This window comes from Sardina pilchardus, chromosome 23 (assembly GCF_963854185.1).
Source record: "Sardina pilchardus chromosome 23, fSarPil1.1, whole genome shotgun sequence".
NCBI lineage: Eukaryota > Metazoa > Chordata > Actinopteri > Clupeiformes > Clupeidae > Sardina > Sardina pilchardus.
The window spans coordinates 14,698,163-14,715,948 of NC_085016.1; the positions used below are offsets into that span (position 1 = coordinate 14,698,163).

Genomic DNA, 17,786 nt, shown 5'->3' on the forward strand with positions numbered 1-17,786 from the left:
TCTCTTTCTCTCCCCCTCCTTGTGTTCCTCTCTATATATATTTGGTTATATAGGCAAATGTTTTGCAAGGGGAAAAGTCCGTCTCCACAGTTTGACTGACTTGAAGTAATACCAGCAGTTGAGCAGTTAAGAGGGGGGAGGGGGGGGGGGGGTGTCACTACGCACAGTTACTGGCATTGATTGAGAACTGCAAAGAACCTAGATCAGCAGTCTTTACTATGACACCTCACCAACTCATAAGGACAAAGAATATTTTGAAAATGAAAATGGATGACTAACTAAATGATGATTAACAAAAAAAAAACTATTCAGCAGAATTCACTCTGAAGTACCCTTACATTTTGAACTTCCTTTGCAGCTTCTCGTAACAGACTTGATTTGGGGTTCATGCCTTTTTTTACAGAAAAGTGCAAGGCTTTTTTAGCACATTGCCAAAGATCTTTCATTACTCCGCTTTAACCCTCTCTGACATTATCAAATGCCCCACATTAACAGGATGAATTGCTTATAGAGACCATCAGCTCAAGATCTCTATTTACTATTGGAACGTAAACTGTAGATCATAGCTGATCTTAGCTCAAATCAAATCTGATGGAGGAGCATTTTTCTGAAGCAAATATATTGATCATTGTTTTGGTCACATCCTGGGGATCATTCACTTTTAGGCCAAGAATAATTCAGTGGTTCACGTCAATCTAAATATAGCTGTGTCTGGTTTTCTTTTGATCCTACCAAGTGTAATTAATCTTGACGAAAGGCAGATGGCATGTTATGGAGGGCAGGTAACTACAAACTCAAAGAGGTGGGTGACGACTAATGAGATACAGAACAAATGGCTCGTTTCTGCAATCAAAAACCATTGGAGTCCAAACCAGGTCAGCTATCTGGATCCTGACCCATTTACGTAATAGGAGTGAAAGCACATTACAGGCTAACCAGAATCGTGCGTCGGAGAAAGCAGCATCTCTTTTGATCTCTTTTGCGTTCACCACAGTCTCGCTTGTCTAATGAATCGCATTAGTGCACATGAGTAGCTATGCATCGTTGACGCAGATTTAGGAACAAATTGTCTCGTAGAGTTGATACATGTCTCCCCGGAAGCCTTTAAAATGTTGCAAGTTTTTGGGCCAAAACTCTAGAAGGTTCCTGAGCCACCCAGGAGCAAACCGTAGCTGATATAGTGTGAAATTAGACATGAAAGCGACCATGGGGATAGCTATTCAAGGGACCCAGATGATTGTTTATTTGCAAACAAACACTCAAATGTAAATAAAAATGTTAGACCTCCCCTTGAGTGAAGCCAAACACATTATACACTTTAATATGTGTGTGAATCAGAGAAAATTATCTCAGGTTTGTAAAAACACACAAACACACAAACACACACACACACACACACACACACACACATACACACACACACACACACACACGCGCACACACACACACACACACACACACACACACACACACACACACACACACACACACACACACACACACACACACACACACACACACACACACACACACAAACACACACACACACAGGGAGAGAGACACAAACACAGACACACATACACACGCACACTTTCTCATAGAGGAGGTCAAGCAATGTACATGTGAGTTTCTCTCATGACTCCTTGAGCAGGAAACTGGGTGTAAACAGCCAAGGGAGCGGATTGACACTAAAGCGCTCAGGCAAGCATTTCACAACAAGGTGACTGCAAGTTCACGCCACCTCTTAGGTACGCACCTCTCTTACGCATTAGGTAGTGGTGCTGTTTGTAAAAAGGCCCACAGAAACACACCTGCAAGGAAGCTGAACTTTTAGTTGCCCCCTCTAAAGTTTAAACGCACTTTTAAATGCAATAGTCATCACCTCCACAATGCTGGGGAGTTGGGGAAAAAAGGACATCGGTGTGTTATGACAATGTCATCAAGGAGAGTGTGTGTGTGTGTGTGTGTGTGTGTGTGTGTGTGTGTGTGTGTGTGTGTGTGTGTGTGTGTGTGTGTGTGTGTGTGTGTGTGTGTGTGTGTGTGTGTGTGTGTGTGTGTGTGTGTGTGTGTGTGTGTGTGTGTGTGTGTGTGTGTGTGTGTGTGTGTGTAAATTACAGTGTTTTCTTGCATCACTTAGAGGAGTCTGAATACCCTGTAAATGTGCCCCAAGAGCTGTGCTGCCATTAGCCTTCAGCAAGTAGAGAGACCTGCAGCAGGTCCTGCAGGAGACTTAGGACTGCTGCCCCCTAGTGAAGCTACTGACAAAAACAACACTCCAGTCTGCAGACACTACAGTACAGATAAAATTCATTGTGTATGTGTGTGTGTGTGTGTGTGTTTGTGTGTGTGTGTGTGTGTGTGTGTGTGTGTGTGTGTGTGTGTGTGTGTGTGTGTGTGTGTGTGTTTGTTTGTGTGTATATGTCTGTGTGTGTGTGTGTGTGTGTGTGTGTGTGTGTGTGTGTGAGAGAGAGAGAGAGAGACAGAGAGACAGAGAGAAAGACAGAGACCATGAGAGAGAGACAGCGAGACAGAGAGAGAGAAAGACAGAGACAATGGGAGAGAGACAGAGAGAAAGAGAGAGAGAGAGAGAGAGACATTGTATTGAAGCTTGGCAGAGGAGACTCCAGTGTCAGAGAGCCAAGTCTTTGATGTCCCTTGGGGGAAGAGCCTGGACTGTGACCCTGATGAGAAATAGACATCGTTGCTCAATTATTTCAAACAGAAAAACAAACAGTCCGGAATTCAGGGGCTTTCCTCTTGATTATAAAGAGTGCCCCTTATCATTAGATGGGGTATGGAGAATCCCACCAGAGAATTCCCGTTTTCCCAGTGAGTCGATCGGAGATGCTCTCCGTATCCAGGTTGACATCGGCCAGCATTCCCACTGGTTGATCTGGATCATTTGGGACCATGGCGTCAGACCAAGTTTGCCAGCCACTGCTCATCCCTCTGCCACTGTTGTTGCATGCATTTGTAATTGTTTGTATTCGAGTTTTATGTAATATATTTATGTGAGTCTATTTGTGTGTATGTATTCATGTGTGCCGGTGTGTGGGTGAGAGTGTGTGTTCATGTGCGCGTGCATGCAAAAGAGGCACCATATTTGGGGGTTCTGCATTGGTCGGTGGGAGGGAGAGATAGGGCACACAAAGGCTTCATTTCCAGAACCAACTGGTGGCTAAATGGGCCGGTGAGATGAGTGGCCGTGGATCAGATGGGCTGAGCACAGAGAGGATGAATGCCGCTGAAGCCAACCGTCCGCCACAGGAAATCATCTGTGTGTCTTTTTGCCAACACACACACACACACACACCAGCTGAACAATCTCTGCTGCCAAAATGTCGGTTCGCCTCTCTTATAATAGGAGTAGTTGGCGGGGGTTGGTGTGTGTTTGTGTGTGTATGTGTGTGTTTGTGGGGTGTGTGTATGTGTGTATGTGTGTGTTTGTGGGGGTGTGTGTATGTGTGTATGAGTGTGTTTGTGGGGTGTGTCTGTGTGTGTGTGTGTGCGCGTGAGTGTGTGTGTGCAATGAGGGGAAATCACATTAGACACATAAAGTACATACTGCGTCTGCTGTATCAAAACTGTATGGTTGTTTGTGTTGTGTGTGTGTGTGTGTGTGTGTGTGTGTGTGTGTGTGTGTGTGTGTGTGTGTGTGTGTGTGTGTGTGTTGTGTATGTGGGTGTGTGTGTGTGTGTTTGCAGGAAACACAAGTTCTGGCAAGTTCTACGCTGGTCAGTGCTGAAAATGCTGAGTCATATTCTATAGCTTCCTTAACTGGTACTCATAGGAGGATGTAGAGGCAGGTAATTGGCTTTACTCAGAATTCTGCTTTCTCCTCTCTCACCAGCATCCAGTTTTTATATGACTTAAGACAGGAAGTACAGTATTTAGATATTTAGTTGTTGCATGGACATAGTTGTACAAGCACATACTGTACATATGGATAGTACATGCATTCATATATTCATATACATTCAGTACATAGATTATACCCCCAGTCTTTCGTCAAAAGTGAAATGCTCTACAAATAACATGGAAAAATCTGCTGAGCATTCCATTTGTGCAACATGCAGGTTATTTGCGTGCCATGATGGTTAGACAGCACCCCCATCCATAGACATTGTTTGGTGAATACAAAAACTGTTACAGATCAAAAGCCTGTGTGTGTGTGTGTGTGTGTGTGTGTGTGTGTGTGTGTGTGTGTGTGTGTGTGTGTGTGTGTGTGTGTGTGTGTGTGTGCGTAGGTCTGGTGTCTACAGACATGCTGGTACCAGGTTATCTGGAAAGTAAACACCTGAGAGCAAACACTCCTACCAGTAGACCAACACCAAGTTCATCGCATGCACTTCATTCACACACCTTCAAGCGATAGAATTAGAAGCAGAAATAGTATCCAGATATACATGAGCAGAAAGCTTTATAAATTCACTCTAAAAAAATCTCAATAAAAATCTCATGGTTTTTTATTATTATCATTCTTAGATGTCATAATTTTAAGCCCAGCTCAATGGTTGTGATTGGTGCCTGGGTTTTTTTTGTTTGTTTTTTTAAGATTATTTTTTGGGGCTTTTTATGCCTTTAATGTGACAGGACAGTAGAGATGACAGGAAACGAGCGGGAGAGAGAGTAGGGGTGGGATCCGGAAAGGACCACGGGGCGGGAATCGAACCCGGGTCGCCGGCGTGCGGTGCAGGTGCCCCAGCCAGTCGCGCCACGGCTGGGGCCTGGTGCCTGGGTTTTAGGAACATTGGAAATGGGAGTGAATTGCCTCCTTCCCAGAAGGACCTGTAAATCAAATTCAAATTTGCCAAAAGTTCGTCTGGGTTTTCCCAGGCTAATGGTAATGTGGTTGCACAACTGACTCACTGACTAATGTCAACGTAATACTAAAAAGTTCCTCTGGGGAAATTTTCAGCAATTAAACAATATCTTAGCTGTTAAATGTCTGCTCAGAACTGAGAATAGAAACAGCTGTTAAAAACGTAATCATGTTATGTTTCTCTTTTCTTTGATCTTAGATAGAGTCTGCAGCATCATATATGTATCAGATAGAACCTTTTCAGTTCAACTGAGAAATTGATCCTCATTTGCCCCCATCAGGTGGGGTGTCCCTCAAGGTTCCATCCTACAGTAGGCCCTTTTTTATTTTCACTGTGTATGCTTCCCTTTTGTTCCATTTCAAAGAAATACAACACTAAGTGCTGTTTCTGGAATAGGCAAAACACTTGGACCTCTGGCTTGCAACCTATCCAGTGGTAAAAAAAACCTGAGAGTTTGGCTGGACAGCTCTCTAAATCTTAACAAACATGTCAGCAGTTGTGAGTAGGAGGAGTTTTTATCATCTGAGAAATGCCAATGTGAAACCAGTTTTATCCCTCAGCGAAACACATCACCCCCATCCTTGCTCATCTTGACTGGCTAACCGTTGAATCCAGAATCTATTTTAAAATGTTCCTTTTTGTTTTTAAAGCTTTTCTCTCTTTTTTAATTAACATGTTGTATTGTCTCACTTCACATGCTCTGTTTGACCCCTTTAACCTTACTGTATTAATTTACTTTGTCTTGTGTTTTTACTCTTTAGCCTACCTATTTATTATTTGACTGCATTGGTAGTCCCCTTTTTTATTTATTGACTTATTTTGAGGTGCTTGAGTCTTTGTATCTTTGTAATCTGCCTGAATCTCTCTACTGGGAAGCACTTTGGGTCAACTGCTGTTGTTACAGTAAGTGCCATAGAATCAAAAGTGACTTGACTTGACTTGACACACACAAACATGACACACCCCTAAGGTGGGTAAAGTCTACAGTCCAGAGAGCTTATCATATGAAGCAAATATCACCTTGTGGTACCTGTTTGAGCTAAACTATTTCTCCTTTTCTTTACTATACTTTAGGGGCAGCCGTGGCCTACTGGTTAGGGCTTCGGGCTTGTAACCTGAGGGTTGCCGGTTGGATCCTCGACCAGTCCACGGCTGAAGTGCCCTTGAGCAAGGCACCTAACCCCTCACTGCTCCCCGAGCGCCGCTGGTTGGGCAGGCAGCTCACTGCTCTGGGTTGTGTGATTCACCTCACTGTGTGTTCACTGTGTGCTGTGTGTTCACTAATTAGGTTAAATTGGGTTAAATGCAGAGAACTGAATTCCCCTCACGGGATCAAAAAAGTATATATTCTATTCTTTTTCTATTCTACTTGTTCTAGTCAAGTTATTGAACGCAAGAAGATTATTTAAAACAGAGAAGTATTTGTATATAATCTTGAACCCAAAATGATCCATACCCCTGGCAAATTGAAAGCAAACTTTTATTTGACGTCAAAAGATAGAAACACTGTGTGCTTTGATATTATTGAAAATAAAACTATTTTCTATCTTTTAATGATTAGCTCCTGCGATTGCAGTGATTTTGGAAATTGTTTTGAAAGGACGGGGGGCTAGAACTAGCAGCTTTAACACATACTGTAGGTGAAAAATAACTTCCTCTTTATAAAAAAGAGTACTTACATTTCCAGATGAGTTCATGATTCAGACCTCGAGGTGACACTGAGTCATAATTCTAGTACTGCAAACAAGAGAAGGGTAATGCCCTGACCAGCGACAGCGACTGTCTAAAAATATATCGCCAGGTCTTGATAGAGCTCACTAACCTGCATGGGACTATGGTGACATGCATTTTTTCAAAAGGTGGCAAGAAGTTACTCTGTGATCGCGTATACTGCACACTTATTCATTGAAAACAACACTGGCCTGGTGGTTAGTGTGATATAAACACAGTCGCTTGTGTAATGCAATTTATCCTCCATATAAGCTCCACACTCACTCTGTCCATCTGGAGCTATGTGAGGTAGGAGAGAGAACTGACGGAAACAAATCTATGCTTAATGAGACCACAACTTCCTCATCACAAAAAAAGACACATTACAAAAAAAAGTGATGTCGGGGTGAGGGAACATTTCTCATTCAGTGCAAGCTGTAGTAGATGTGAGTTAGCCTACATCTGGCTTAGATGCGTGAATTTATTTGTTTCATGCTTCTCCATATGAACTCAAGAATAATGTATGTTTTGCCCACTGCATTTGTGCGCATCAGAATTCAAATATATGTTGTACTGTAAGTTAACCTTTAGCAAACTAAATGAGATCAATACCAATCCTAAAAATACTTCTTAAGGCAAATAGTGAGCCAAGAATTCTGTACCGTGACTCATCAAGGGAGGGTGACTTTGTTTGTGTGAGCTGCCAATGTCATTAAAGACATCTATTTTTCATGGTGTCATTTGTGTTGTCTCCTATTGAGAAGATGAGTGAACACACGCACGCACGCACGCACGCACGCACGCACGCACGCACGCACACACACACACACACACACACACACACACACACACACACACACACACAGACACAGACACAGACACACAGAGCCATGACTTGCAGGAGGCCCAAAAGCCACTTCCTGCTTACCGGTCTGTTGGCAGGAAATCATGTGACTCCAACATCCGGGCCTGACGGTTGCAGCTTTGTCTGTTGAGTGAGCAATATGTCATCTCGAAGTGGCTCAGGGACAGAGGCTGACCTTTACACACACACATACACACACACACACACACACACACACAAAGGTCAGAGTTCATTCAGAGTGGAACCGCAGTCAGTGTCTCCCTTTGTCCCAGAGATCTCGCAGAGCCTCTGGAATGTTGGCTGTCCGTTCTGTGTCGTACGTGTGGCTAAATAAGAGTCCCGTCGCGACGCTGTGTCATGACTCTCCTTATGTCTGTCATAAATCATTTACATGTGCCATCAGAGAGCTTAATTCACCTCAGCCTCAGCTGATCCTGCTAAATATACAGTACGATGATGTGCCTGTGTTGTGTATAACAGTATAAGTGTGTGTCTGTGTGTGTGGACGTGTGTAGATGTCTGATAATGTGCATCTGTGTGTACATATATTTGTAAGATTATGAGTGTTTTTGAGTGAGTCTGTGTATTTGTAGTGTCTTTGTACCCAAGTGATTGCATCCGTGTGAGAGTAAGAGACAGAGTGTGTGTGTGTGTGTGTGTGTGTGTGTGTGTGTGTGTGTGTGTGTGTGTGTGCGTGTGTGCGCGTGTGTTTCAAATCCTCGGGTGCTGAGGGGAGTTGTGCCAGAGATGGGCACATGGGCACTAGGTATCAAACTGGATGTGAAGGTTGCCCAGCTGTTAGGAGGAGCTTATCACTGCCAGCACTGTGTTTCCCCCAGAAGCCAAAAGCATGATCCTGGGAAACCTGATCAGTCTGGCTGATGGTTATAGACATGGCTCATCCTCCCACAGTCTTCCCCCTCACTCCCCCTCCACATCCCCATCTCTCTCTCTCTCCCCTCCCTCTTACCTTTAATTAGCAAACAGGAGGCTTGTGTTATCTGGTAGCCAGCTCAAGGCTGGATATGTCTCCCCCCTCCTCCTCTTCCTTCCTACTGGCAGTGTTCCAGCTGAAGTTCATGACTCTGCCTCTGTATGTGTGTGTGTGTGTGTGTGTGTGTGTGTGTGTGTGTGTGTGTGTGTATGTGTCCATTGGACAGAGACAGAAATTTGACACGGCCCCATCTGCACAGGGCCAGCTCTGGGGTGTTAATGCGTGGATGAATCCTGCTGCAAGGCAATGTTTGTTCAAGACATCAGCAGGCGATCTGAGGAGGCACATGGTACCTCCTTAGGGTTCTACCTTTAGAACCGCTGTCGTTTGAGCCCACGCCTCGCCCAGCAGTGCCGTGATGATAACACAGAGGTGGAGGAAGAGGAGGTAGAGGAGGAAGAGGAGGAGGAGGGGTCCAAGACAAATCAAAACCAAACAGAACAACAAAAGAAAAACGGCATCATGCTATAGCTGCTTGGCTGGGAATGTTTTTTAAATGCTTAAGCGAGCGGTACTTTGGGTTAAAGGGCATGGAACAGGAAGAGTTGGAATTTGTTCTTTTTTTTTTCACGAGTGCCGTTTAAGTGCTGGCAGCCAAGGACAGGCTCAGTCCAACGCAGCCTGTGGAGGTTCCGTTGGGCTTTCCTGTGCAGGCGGTCAGCCCAGCTCAGCTTGGCGAGTCACCCTCCCTCTCTCTCTGACAGAACATAGGCGCAATGTTTGCATAACGATGGGAGAACTTTGCAACAGGTATTTCTGTTAATGAGTCTGGTGTCCATACTTCTGCTGTTGCTGCAGCCTGCTGTCACACACACACACACACACACACACACACACGGCGCGCACGCGCGCACACACACACACACACACACAGGTCTCAGTTCTTGCTAACTGTTGCAACATTACATAACTCTCAGAGGAAGGAGTTCTCATGTCATGGGGCTGACAATACAGACATGTGACAACCTGTGGATAGGAATACTTATGGCTGAATACAGTAACATTTTTGGAAACAATTGCAAACATATACTGACACCATTTGGTCAGAATTAGGCCTCCCTTATCTCAGATCTCTTGCCATAGGCCTATGCAAGATAAATGTATACAGAAAGATATATTCTTAACCATAGGCTATATATAGCACATTAACTGGGATTTTGTAAGCGAAAATGTGGCTTGAGGGTTGAGCTGACATAGGCCTACTGTTGTACCATCCCACATCCTGATCTTAATTGTTTGCAAATGTAGACCTAGAGAGAAACAAGTCATTAGTGAAAAATAAATGTTACAGGCAGGGTAGCTTAAGGTAAAAACGGCCTAAACTGCTGTGACAGCACTGCTTGTGAGCTCTCTATTTAACCAGCCCACATGGGGAGATCAGAGGCTCTCCCCACCCCAAGTGTACAGAGTACAGACATCACGTTTAGGACCATGAATGACAGGACAATAATATAGCCTATTGTAATGACTTAGGCTCATTCAAAATAGGCCTACGAGTTAAGGGGTTAAGTTAACGAAAGAATCTTATGGCAACAAATTACTTTTGAGGAGGCTATTGCCTCTGTTCTGCTGAAGAAGTAGGTTACACAAGTTGCCCTTGCTATAAAGTAATTGCTAATCTAGCCAAAATAACAGATGGTAGCCTACAGTCCTCTCTTCTAATACATTTTGTTTATTATGATAGAAGAATGAGAGAAATCATTTCAAATCACCTAATAGAAGGTAGGCTATACTTTTAATGAATGGTCGCTCAACTTGATCTCTCGCGCCCCTCCCTGTAGCTTCCACTCTGCGCCTGCGCACCGCAACCTGCTGTCAGGGCACGGCACACTGACAGTATGGCGGCCGAGTTTTGCTGGGAGGATGCTGCTGTCGCCCGTGATGACTGTTCTGCCATCAAAATGTGAACGGAATAACGACTCTAAAGGGAAAGGAAACCGCTATAAAGGCCTGTCGCCGTGATCTAAAGGATGGCCAGGCTCGCCGATTACTTTCTGGTGGTCGGATATGATCTCGAAAAGAGAGGTGAGTACTGACGGGTTATTTTCCTCCCTTGCTCTGCTAGCGCGCTATCTGTCTCTAGCTAGTTCAGTTAGCCTATTAGCTATGGTTCAGCCCCGGCCATGGTAAACAGGAGGCGGAGGATAGGGAGGCGGGGACGGCTCGGCTCGGGACAAAGCGGCGTCCCACTCAGCTGATTTTCGATACGGACTGCACACCCAAATCTCAACCGTGGATGACGAAGGCCTGTGAAGTTTTAGGGATATTTAGCCCATCAGCTCGATTTTAATATTCAAGAACCGAGAGGGTGTGTGATGGCAGCATTTAGAGTAGCTTTGTTAGCCTGCAAGATTTTATCAATCTTCTAATTGAGAAATTATTGGCATAGTGTCTCTGTGTCCTCACTAGTTCATGCTAGCAAGCTAGTTAGCTAGCTAATGAGGATTTATCAATCCAGCTCGCTCACCACCGCTAACATGATAGCGCGTGCCGTCTGCTCATTTGTGACACTATCATAGCAGATTGTGTGGTAAATACACACTAATATCTTGAACAGACAATTGATTAATTTCCAACAACGTGTTGTCAGTCTAAGTTGCATCAGATAGTACAACCAGTAACTAACATGGACACGTATGAATTTTCTTGCTGGCTTCAAAGACTGTGGTGATAAATTAACGAGCTAAATTAACGTGTTCATCGTGCGCTAGCTTAATGGGAATCTGTAAACTTAACTAGAACCGGAAACGGTGTTGCTGCATTTTTGCGTGCTTGCTTGTTGTGGGTCAGTAGAAGTTGGACAACCCTACTCCTCCCAAGTCCACCACAAGCCAACTTGAGCTGAGTGCTGTCGTTTGCAGCTCGGACTTGGCGCTGTGTTGTGGTGCGGCGAGTCGGTGTTTGGGACCGTTATCCGAGTCCCCCGCCTCCCTCCCTCTGTGTTTGTGGCCTAGATTCGTGTCATATAATGGCCCTTAAAACATCCATTATTCACGACGCCTTCGCTGAAGAAAGCATGTAAGCTCGAAACTGGTAGATAACGATGGGGAGGGCTTCTCTGTTTAGAGAGTGGAGTTAGTGGATATATTATTTATCAGGGCACATGAAGGAGCCTTAATACGACAAGTCCCCGGTGACTGACAACAGCGTGCGTGCACATAGGGGCCGTCAGCGTGTTTTGGGTGGGTGCAACGGGCCGGACTCAGATGCGCAACGGCCCCCCCACCCCCCCAGAAAAGAACTCTCCTCTCCCCACTTTCCATCTCCTAATGCAATGGCCAACCCGCGTAGTCGTGCGTGTCGAAGCCTTTTGGCAGGATGTCAGGAGCGAAAAAAACCAGTGCGTGCTGCAGAACGCCTCTCTCCTTCCGGCACTGAGAGGTTGAAGCACTACTGAAGCAGACGCTCGAAGCATCTGGAAGCCAGGCGCCTTTTAACATCAACACCAGCCAAGGTGATTTCGTGGAAGCTGGAGGAGAGTGGATGTGCCTCTATGTGCCTGTGTGTGTGTTTAGGTACACTGGGCCTAGTGGGCGAAAAAGTCAGCATCAGACATCACTTAAGTTCACGACTGCCACCTGACCATTACAGAAACAGACGTTTTGCACGAGGACATGGTTTCGCTGTGATGGTTTGTGGTTTAGTACGTGTTGCACGGGGGTGTAAAGGTGATACTCTCAGGCGCCTATTGCCATATCCCTTTTCAACACACACACACACACACACACACACACACACACACACACACAGGTGATTATGGAGCCATACTCATGTAGAGGCCCATCGGTCCTATAGGCCCTGTTTCCTGCCACCAATAAATAAATAAATAAAATCAACTCCCAACGCAATTTCTGCTCCTTGCTTGTCCTGTACTGCAAGTTGCTATTGGTAAACCCCTCCTGTGAAATGTGAAGTAACCATCTTCCTTCCCTTGAGATGGGCTGTGCTATGACCTCATAAGTGCAAAAGCACGTGGCTAAATTGCAGGGTCTCTTGACTCGGTCGCTGTGTGTCGAGGATGCTAGGCTTGTCACTTAGGTGTTGAGTGGCTTGAGGAGCACATGCCAGGCATTCCAGCAGTGTATGTCAGGAATGTGTGTGTGTGTGTGTGTGTGTGTGTGTGTGTGTTTACGTGGGAGCATAGTAGAGTGTTTCTGTTTCTGTTTCATCATGTCACACAGACAAAATCTATGCTAAGATGAAACGAATGTTATCTTTGTGTGTGTGTGTGTTTGTGTCTGCGTCTGCCTATGCAAGAGATGTCACTACTGCTTCATGTTATGTAGATGAGAGGGATGTGTGTGTGTGTGTGTGTGTGTCTGTGTGTCTGTATCAATTTGAGTGTGTGTATCTGCTGCACAAGGAGGTGTCACTGTTTCTGTTCCTGCCTGTCAGGCTGAGAGTAGTGAAGAGGAATTTGTGTGTGCATGTGTGTAGGTGTTGACGGATGGGTTTGTTTTTGTTGAGCGTGTGGTGTAGGAAGGATTGGCTGCTGCCAGTGACTGCAATTCACAGGGCCAGTGCAGGGCAAGCACATTTAAGGCTCCAGCTCTTTATCAGTGTGTGTGTATTAAGGGTGGGGTTTGATAAGGTGTGTGTGTACGTGTGTGTGTATGTGTGTGTGTGTGTGTGTGTGTGTGGCGCGCTGAACATGTAATGTCAGAACAGATCTGAATGACTTGAGAACCATTATTTTGTGAGGGCCAGCACTTGCTCAGGTACACATGCGCATGCGCACACACACACACACACACACACACACACACACTCACACAAACAATGTCACAGCTTTGCTTTAACGCCCTACACTGTCCAGCCATAGACACTCAAGCCAAGTAGGTGTTGGGATTTGCGCGTGTGTGTGTGTGTGTGTGTGTGTGTGTGAGTGAGTGGGTGAGGGAGAGAGAGATAATGTGTGTGTGTGTGGATGAGGTGGGGAGGTCTGGGCGGTGTTTTGACAGACATCCTCCGGGAGAGAAGGCCGAGGCTCGCCAGCGAATCAGATCGTCTGGCCAAAGGGGGCTCTTGCTCCAAACAGGAAGTGAGAGAAGACCCCAGGGAGGGAGACAGAGCGAGAAACCAGATCAATGCTCGCTCTTTCTTTCTCTCTCCCTCTCCCTCGCTCTCTCTCTCTCTCTCTCTCTCTCTCTCTCTCTCTCTCTCTCTCTCTCTCTCTCTCTCTCTCTCTCTTCTCTCTTCTCTTTCTTGGTGTCTCAGTCTCTTGTCTTGCGCTGCTTTCTTCTGTCATTTTTATCCGGCAGTGTCATTTTTCCTCTGCTCTCTTGTGTGTGTGTGTGTGTGTTATGTCATATTCCCTGTTTGCATCCCTGCCCTCCTATCTCCTCCTCTCATCTTTCCCTCTGTCTTTCACTTTCTCTTGTGCCATTTACATTTTTTTCCCTCTCTTTCTACGGCTCTCCCACTCCCTGTCTTTTTCTCTCTCTCTCCTTCTCCCTCTCCCTCTCCCTCTCCCTCTTTCCCTCTCGGTGTCTCTCTCTATCTATCTATCTCTCTCTCTCTCCCCTCCCTCCCTCTCTCCCTCTGTGTTGGGTGGAGGGCCATCCCTGCGGAGTGATTTGTCTCTTCAGGCCAAAAGCCAGACTCAGGGCGTCCCTATGAGGGCGAGCGCCATTGTGGATCAGAGTGGCACATCTGTGTGTGTGTGTGTGTGTGTGTGTGTGTGTTTGTGTCTCTCTCTCTCTCTCTCTGTGTGTGTGTGTGTGTGTGTGTGTGTGTGTGTGTGTGTGTGTGTGGCTGAAAGCAACAGAGTTCCAAACAAAAGAAGAGGGCATTTGTTCTTTCCCTCAGGCGAAGAACCCCCTCCTCCCTCCCCACACACACACACACGTCCCAGCCCATAGGCTTCTTCAGAGTGGATCCTTCTGTCCACAGCAAACACACACACACAAACTCTTTCTCTTTTTCTTTCTGTCTATCCCCACACCCCTTTCGCTTTGTCATTCTTATTCACTTCCCATCTATCTGCCTCTCTTCTGTACTCTCTCTCTCTCTTTCTCTCACTCCCTCTTTCTCTCTCTCATTCTCCTCTCTCTCTTACGCTTAGGGGAGGGGGGGCGCTTTGAGAGTTGGACATTTTTGGCACTGGCAAGACAGAATCAGTGTGTTAGCAGGTGCACACCCATCATCTGTTCCCCAAGCCAGTGCAGCTCTAATCCACATGGACACACACACACACACACACACACACACACACACACACACACACACACACACACACACACACACACACACACACACACACACACACACACAGAGAGTCACCAGCCCAGAATTACTCATGCTGGGGAATTTTCATTTGTGTGTGTGTGTCTTAAATCGGCCAAGGAAATGCTGGATCCTTTTGAACCCTGATCTTTCCCTTCAGCAGACCCGGGATGATATGAACACTGGTCGTGTCACCATAGCGACCCATTTTAAGCCATCATGATGGGCTATAAATGGCAGTCAATAATGTGAGTGTGTGTGTGTGTGTGTGTGTGTGTGTGTGTGTGTGTGTGTACGTGTACCGAGTGAAATTGGTAACGGTCTGTCTGTTGCTGAGCTGTGTGTGTGTGTGTTGCCGAGCTGTGTGTGAGCGTATGTGTGTGTGTCCAAGCTTGAGGTTGGTCTGCTGCTGGGCTGAATGCTCCATATTCATGAGGCAGAGGAGGCCTGGAGGGCAGCATAGTCTGCCTGCTTTCTTGTAGTCACACACACACTCACACACACACACACACACACATGCTCTCACACACACACACGCATAGACGCTCTTTACACATGCTCATGCATATGAGGTTAATACATATTCTTTTGTACAGATGCAGCACTCTGACTTGGACGCACAGACACACAGACACACAGACACAGACACACACACCAAATACTAAGGAGGCCATTGAACTCTTGGGAGGGTTGATGATTGTGTGTGTGTGTGTGTGTGTGTGGTTGTGGGGCCACTCATGTCAGCTGGCAGTCAGCCACAGGGGGTTGTAGTGTGTGACCTGCTGTAACCCGCTAGCTTTGATGGTCTTCCCTGGAATTTAGGGAATGTAGCCCCCCCCCACCTCCCCATGCTACCACACACACACACACACACACACGCACGCACACACACACACATATGGCTGCTTACTGCCTCTGCCCACTTTCCTTCTGTGGTGTGTGTGGGTGGTTGGGTGGTTCAGTCTCTGTCTCCGTCATACAGTTTACCCCAGAGGGGGCATCTTGCCCCAAATCTGCCCCTTCAAATTATCTCTTGCCTCCAGATTATGACCAGGGGCCTTAGCTTCTGTTCTCACTCCTGTTCGCCATGCTTTAGCGCGCGCGTGTGTGTGTCTCAGACCTGGGATTATAATCCCCCCTCCACACGCTGTATTTGGCTTAATCCTGGTCTCAGCAAGCCCGTACGGCTGCTCATTGGTGGAGAGGCATAGAAGATTAGCACCGATTGGTCCAGACACCGTGAATTCACTGCTGAGATTGGACCAAGGTTCCAAACGAGGCGGGATATCACGGTGCTACGGCAGAGAGTAGGAGTCTAGGTCAGGCTTATTGTTTGTGCGTGTGTTTCCCTGCCTCGCTAGTTTGCTCTATGACTTGATAGGCAGATTCTCAAGCCAGGCCCTACTTGCAGATTGAGCAGCTGAAGTCATCAGCTAAACAAAATGAGTTTGCCGTATCCCCAGAAATCTGTTCTTCTGTGATCTGTTCTTCTTGTTTATGTATTTTTTTTTTTACGGCTTTGCCTAAAGGCTTGTTTACACCGCCAACAATAACTAATGATAATTAGAGATGCAGCGATTGCAATTTCCTGGGCCGATTCTGATTTCAGAGTTTGACCTGCCGATACCGATTTTAACCGATTTACGGTACACACAAAGATTTATTTTCTATCTTTTCTTCAATATAATATTTTAGCATGTGAAACTTGTAAAGAAAAGAATGACTTTTAAAAGAGTAGAACAGTTGAATAGACAGATTCTTCTAGTCTAACTTCAGCTGCTGTGTCAGACTATAGCCTAATGCTTTCCAGTGTGGGATATTCACACACTACTAAAAAGCACTGTGTTATGGAACAACCATTTTATTTCTTCTCACATCCAATATCCAACTAAAAATAGAATAGAAAATAGAAAAATGTTCATGATACATTTGTACATGCTGCCATGGAACATATTTTCATATGCATAATTGAAGAGAGAGGGAAAAGTGGGAGTATCACACAAACACAGGGGAGGAGAAGTGATAATAGCGATCGATTAGGTAGCTACTCTGCCATATGTATGAAAACAGCTAGTGTCTGTTTTACGGTGAAAGACGTTGGCCTGGTAAAAGCAGGTGTAATCCAAATTCCGGTTAAATGTATGTAAGTATAGATACTTTCAGAAATTGCTAAGTCAGTATTCCGAGCATTAATTTTCTTCATCGAAGGCTTTTGTTTGTTTTAGGTGGAGTAGAACTACCAGTACCAGGCCTACTCTGTAGGTCACTGCCTGTTGACATCTTATTATCATGTATGATCGCTAAACTTTTATTCTTTTTCTAATGTCGCAATTGGTTCAACTGCAAATTCCATTCAACTGCGCTTGTGGTTCAGCTGTGGGCACGCTATTTGTGTTGACGAGTAAACTGTGTTAGCGCTTTCTTTATACATCCAGCCCTGAGTGTTGGCCTTGTCTAGCTTCTGTCGCTAGCTTCTTCAAACTTTGCAAACTCAGCTGACAGCTAGTCAGGATCCATCAAAGTTAAGACATGACTTTCATGAGCATGAGGTCTGGTCAGCGTGGGCGTTTATACCGTTGTCTTTTGGTTACCATGTGGACAGGTTTTAACTGGTGATGTGAAAAGCCTGCTATTGGTGAAGCATAGGTTATTTCTGCTACTCATTTCTGGGTCATTCCATGCCAAATCAACCAGAGCCCACGCACTTGCGTCTCAAAAAAATCTGAAAAAAATACCATGTGTGCCTATGTTACCCAGGAGACACTCTGTAAAATGTTTTTGTGCTAAGATCAATACTTTTCAAGTAACAGCCAGTTTTACAGGGGGAGGGGGGTGTCAAATTTGTTCTACCTCTTTTTTTTTGTCAAAGTTCACAAGCTCATTGCTCAAGAACTAGAATTTGTAGGAGGCTCAAATTTTGCAGGCTGGTGCATAAATAGGAATAGTATGCAGTAAAAACATCACGAGTAGTCTGGATGATCCTGCATGGTCATAGCAGTCCCTCAAAGTTGATCAAAATTTTATTGGAGTTCTTGGCTGGGCTCTGTTTAGGCTTACAGAAGACATATTTTTACTCAACATAGGCTCTTGATTTTTTTTCTCTTATTCAGATCAGTAGAAACACTCTCCGGAAAAGCAATGAAGAGAAAAGAAAATCCATCAGGGACTG

General features: G+C 45.4%; 1 protein-coding gene across 4 annotated transcripts in view; it reads left to right on the top strand.

Annotated features, from left to right (window-relative positions):
* The first annotated feature begins 10,229 nt into the window (after positions 1-10,229).
* sbf1 (SET binding factor 1) overlaps positions 10,230-17,786 on the top strand; it is a 78,903-nt gene continuing 71,346 nt past the window's right edge. For all 4 annotated transcript variants that reach the window (XM_062527478.1, XM_062527479.1, XM_062527480.1 and 1 more), the window contains exon 1: positions 10,230-10,417. In XM_062527478.1, the coding sequence (XP_062383462.1) occupies positions 10,363-10,417 (55 nt within the window). In that variant the 5' untranslated portion in view covers positions 10,230-10,362. The remainder of the gene's footprint in view (positions 10,418-17,786) is intronic.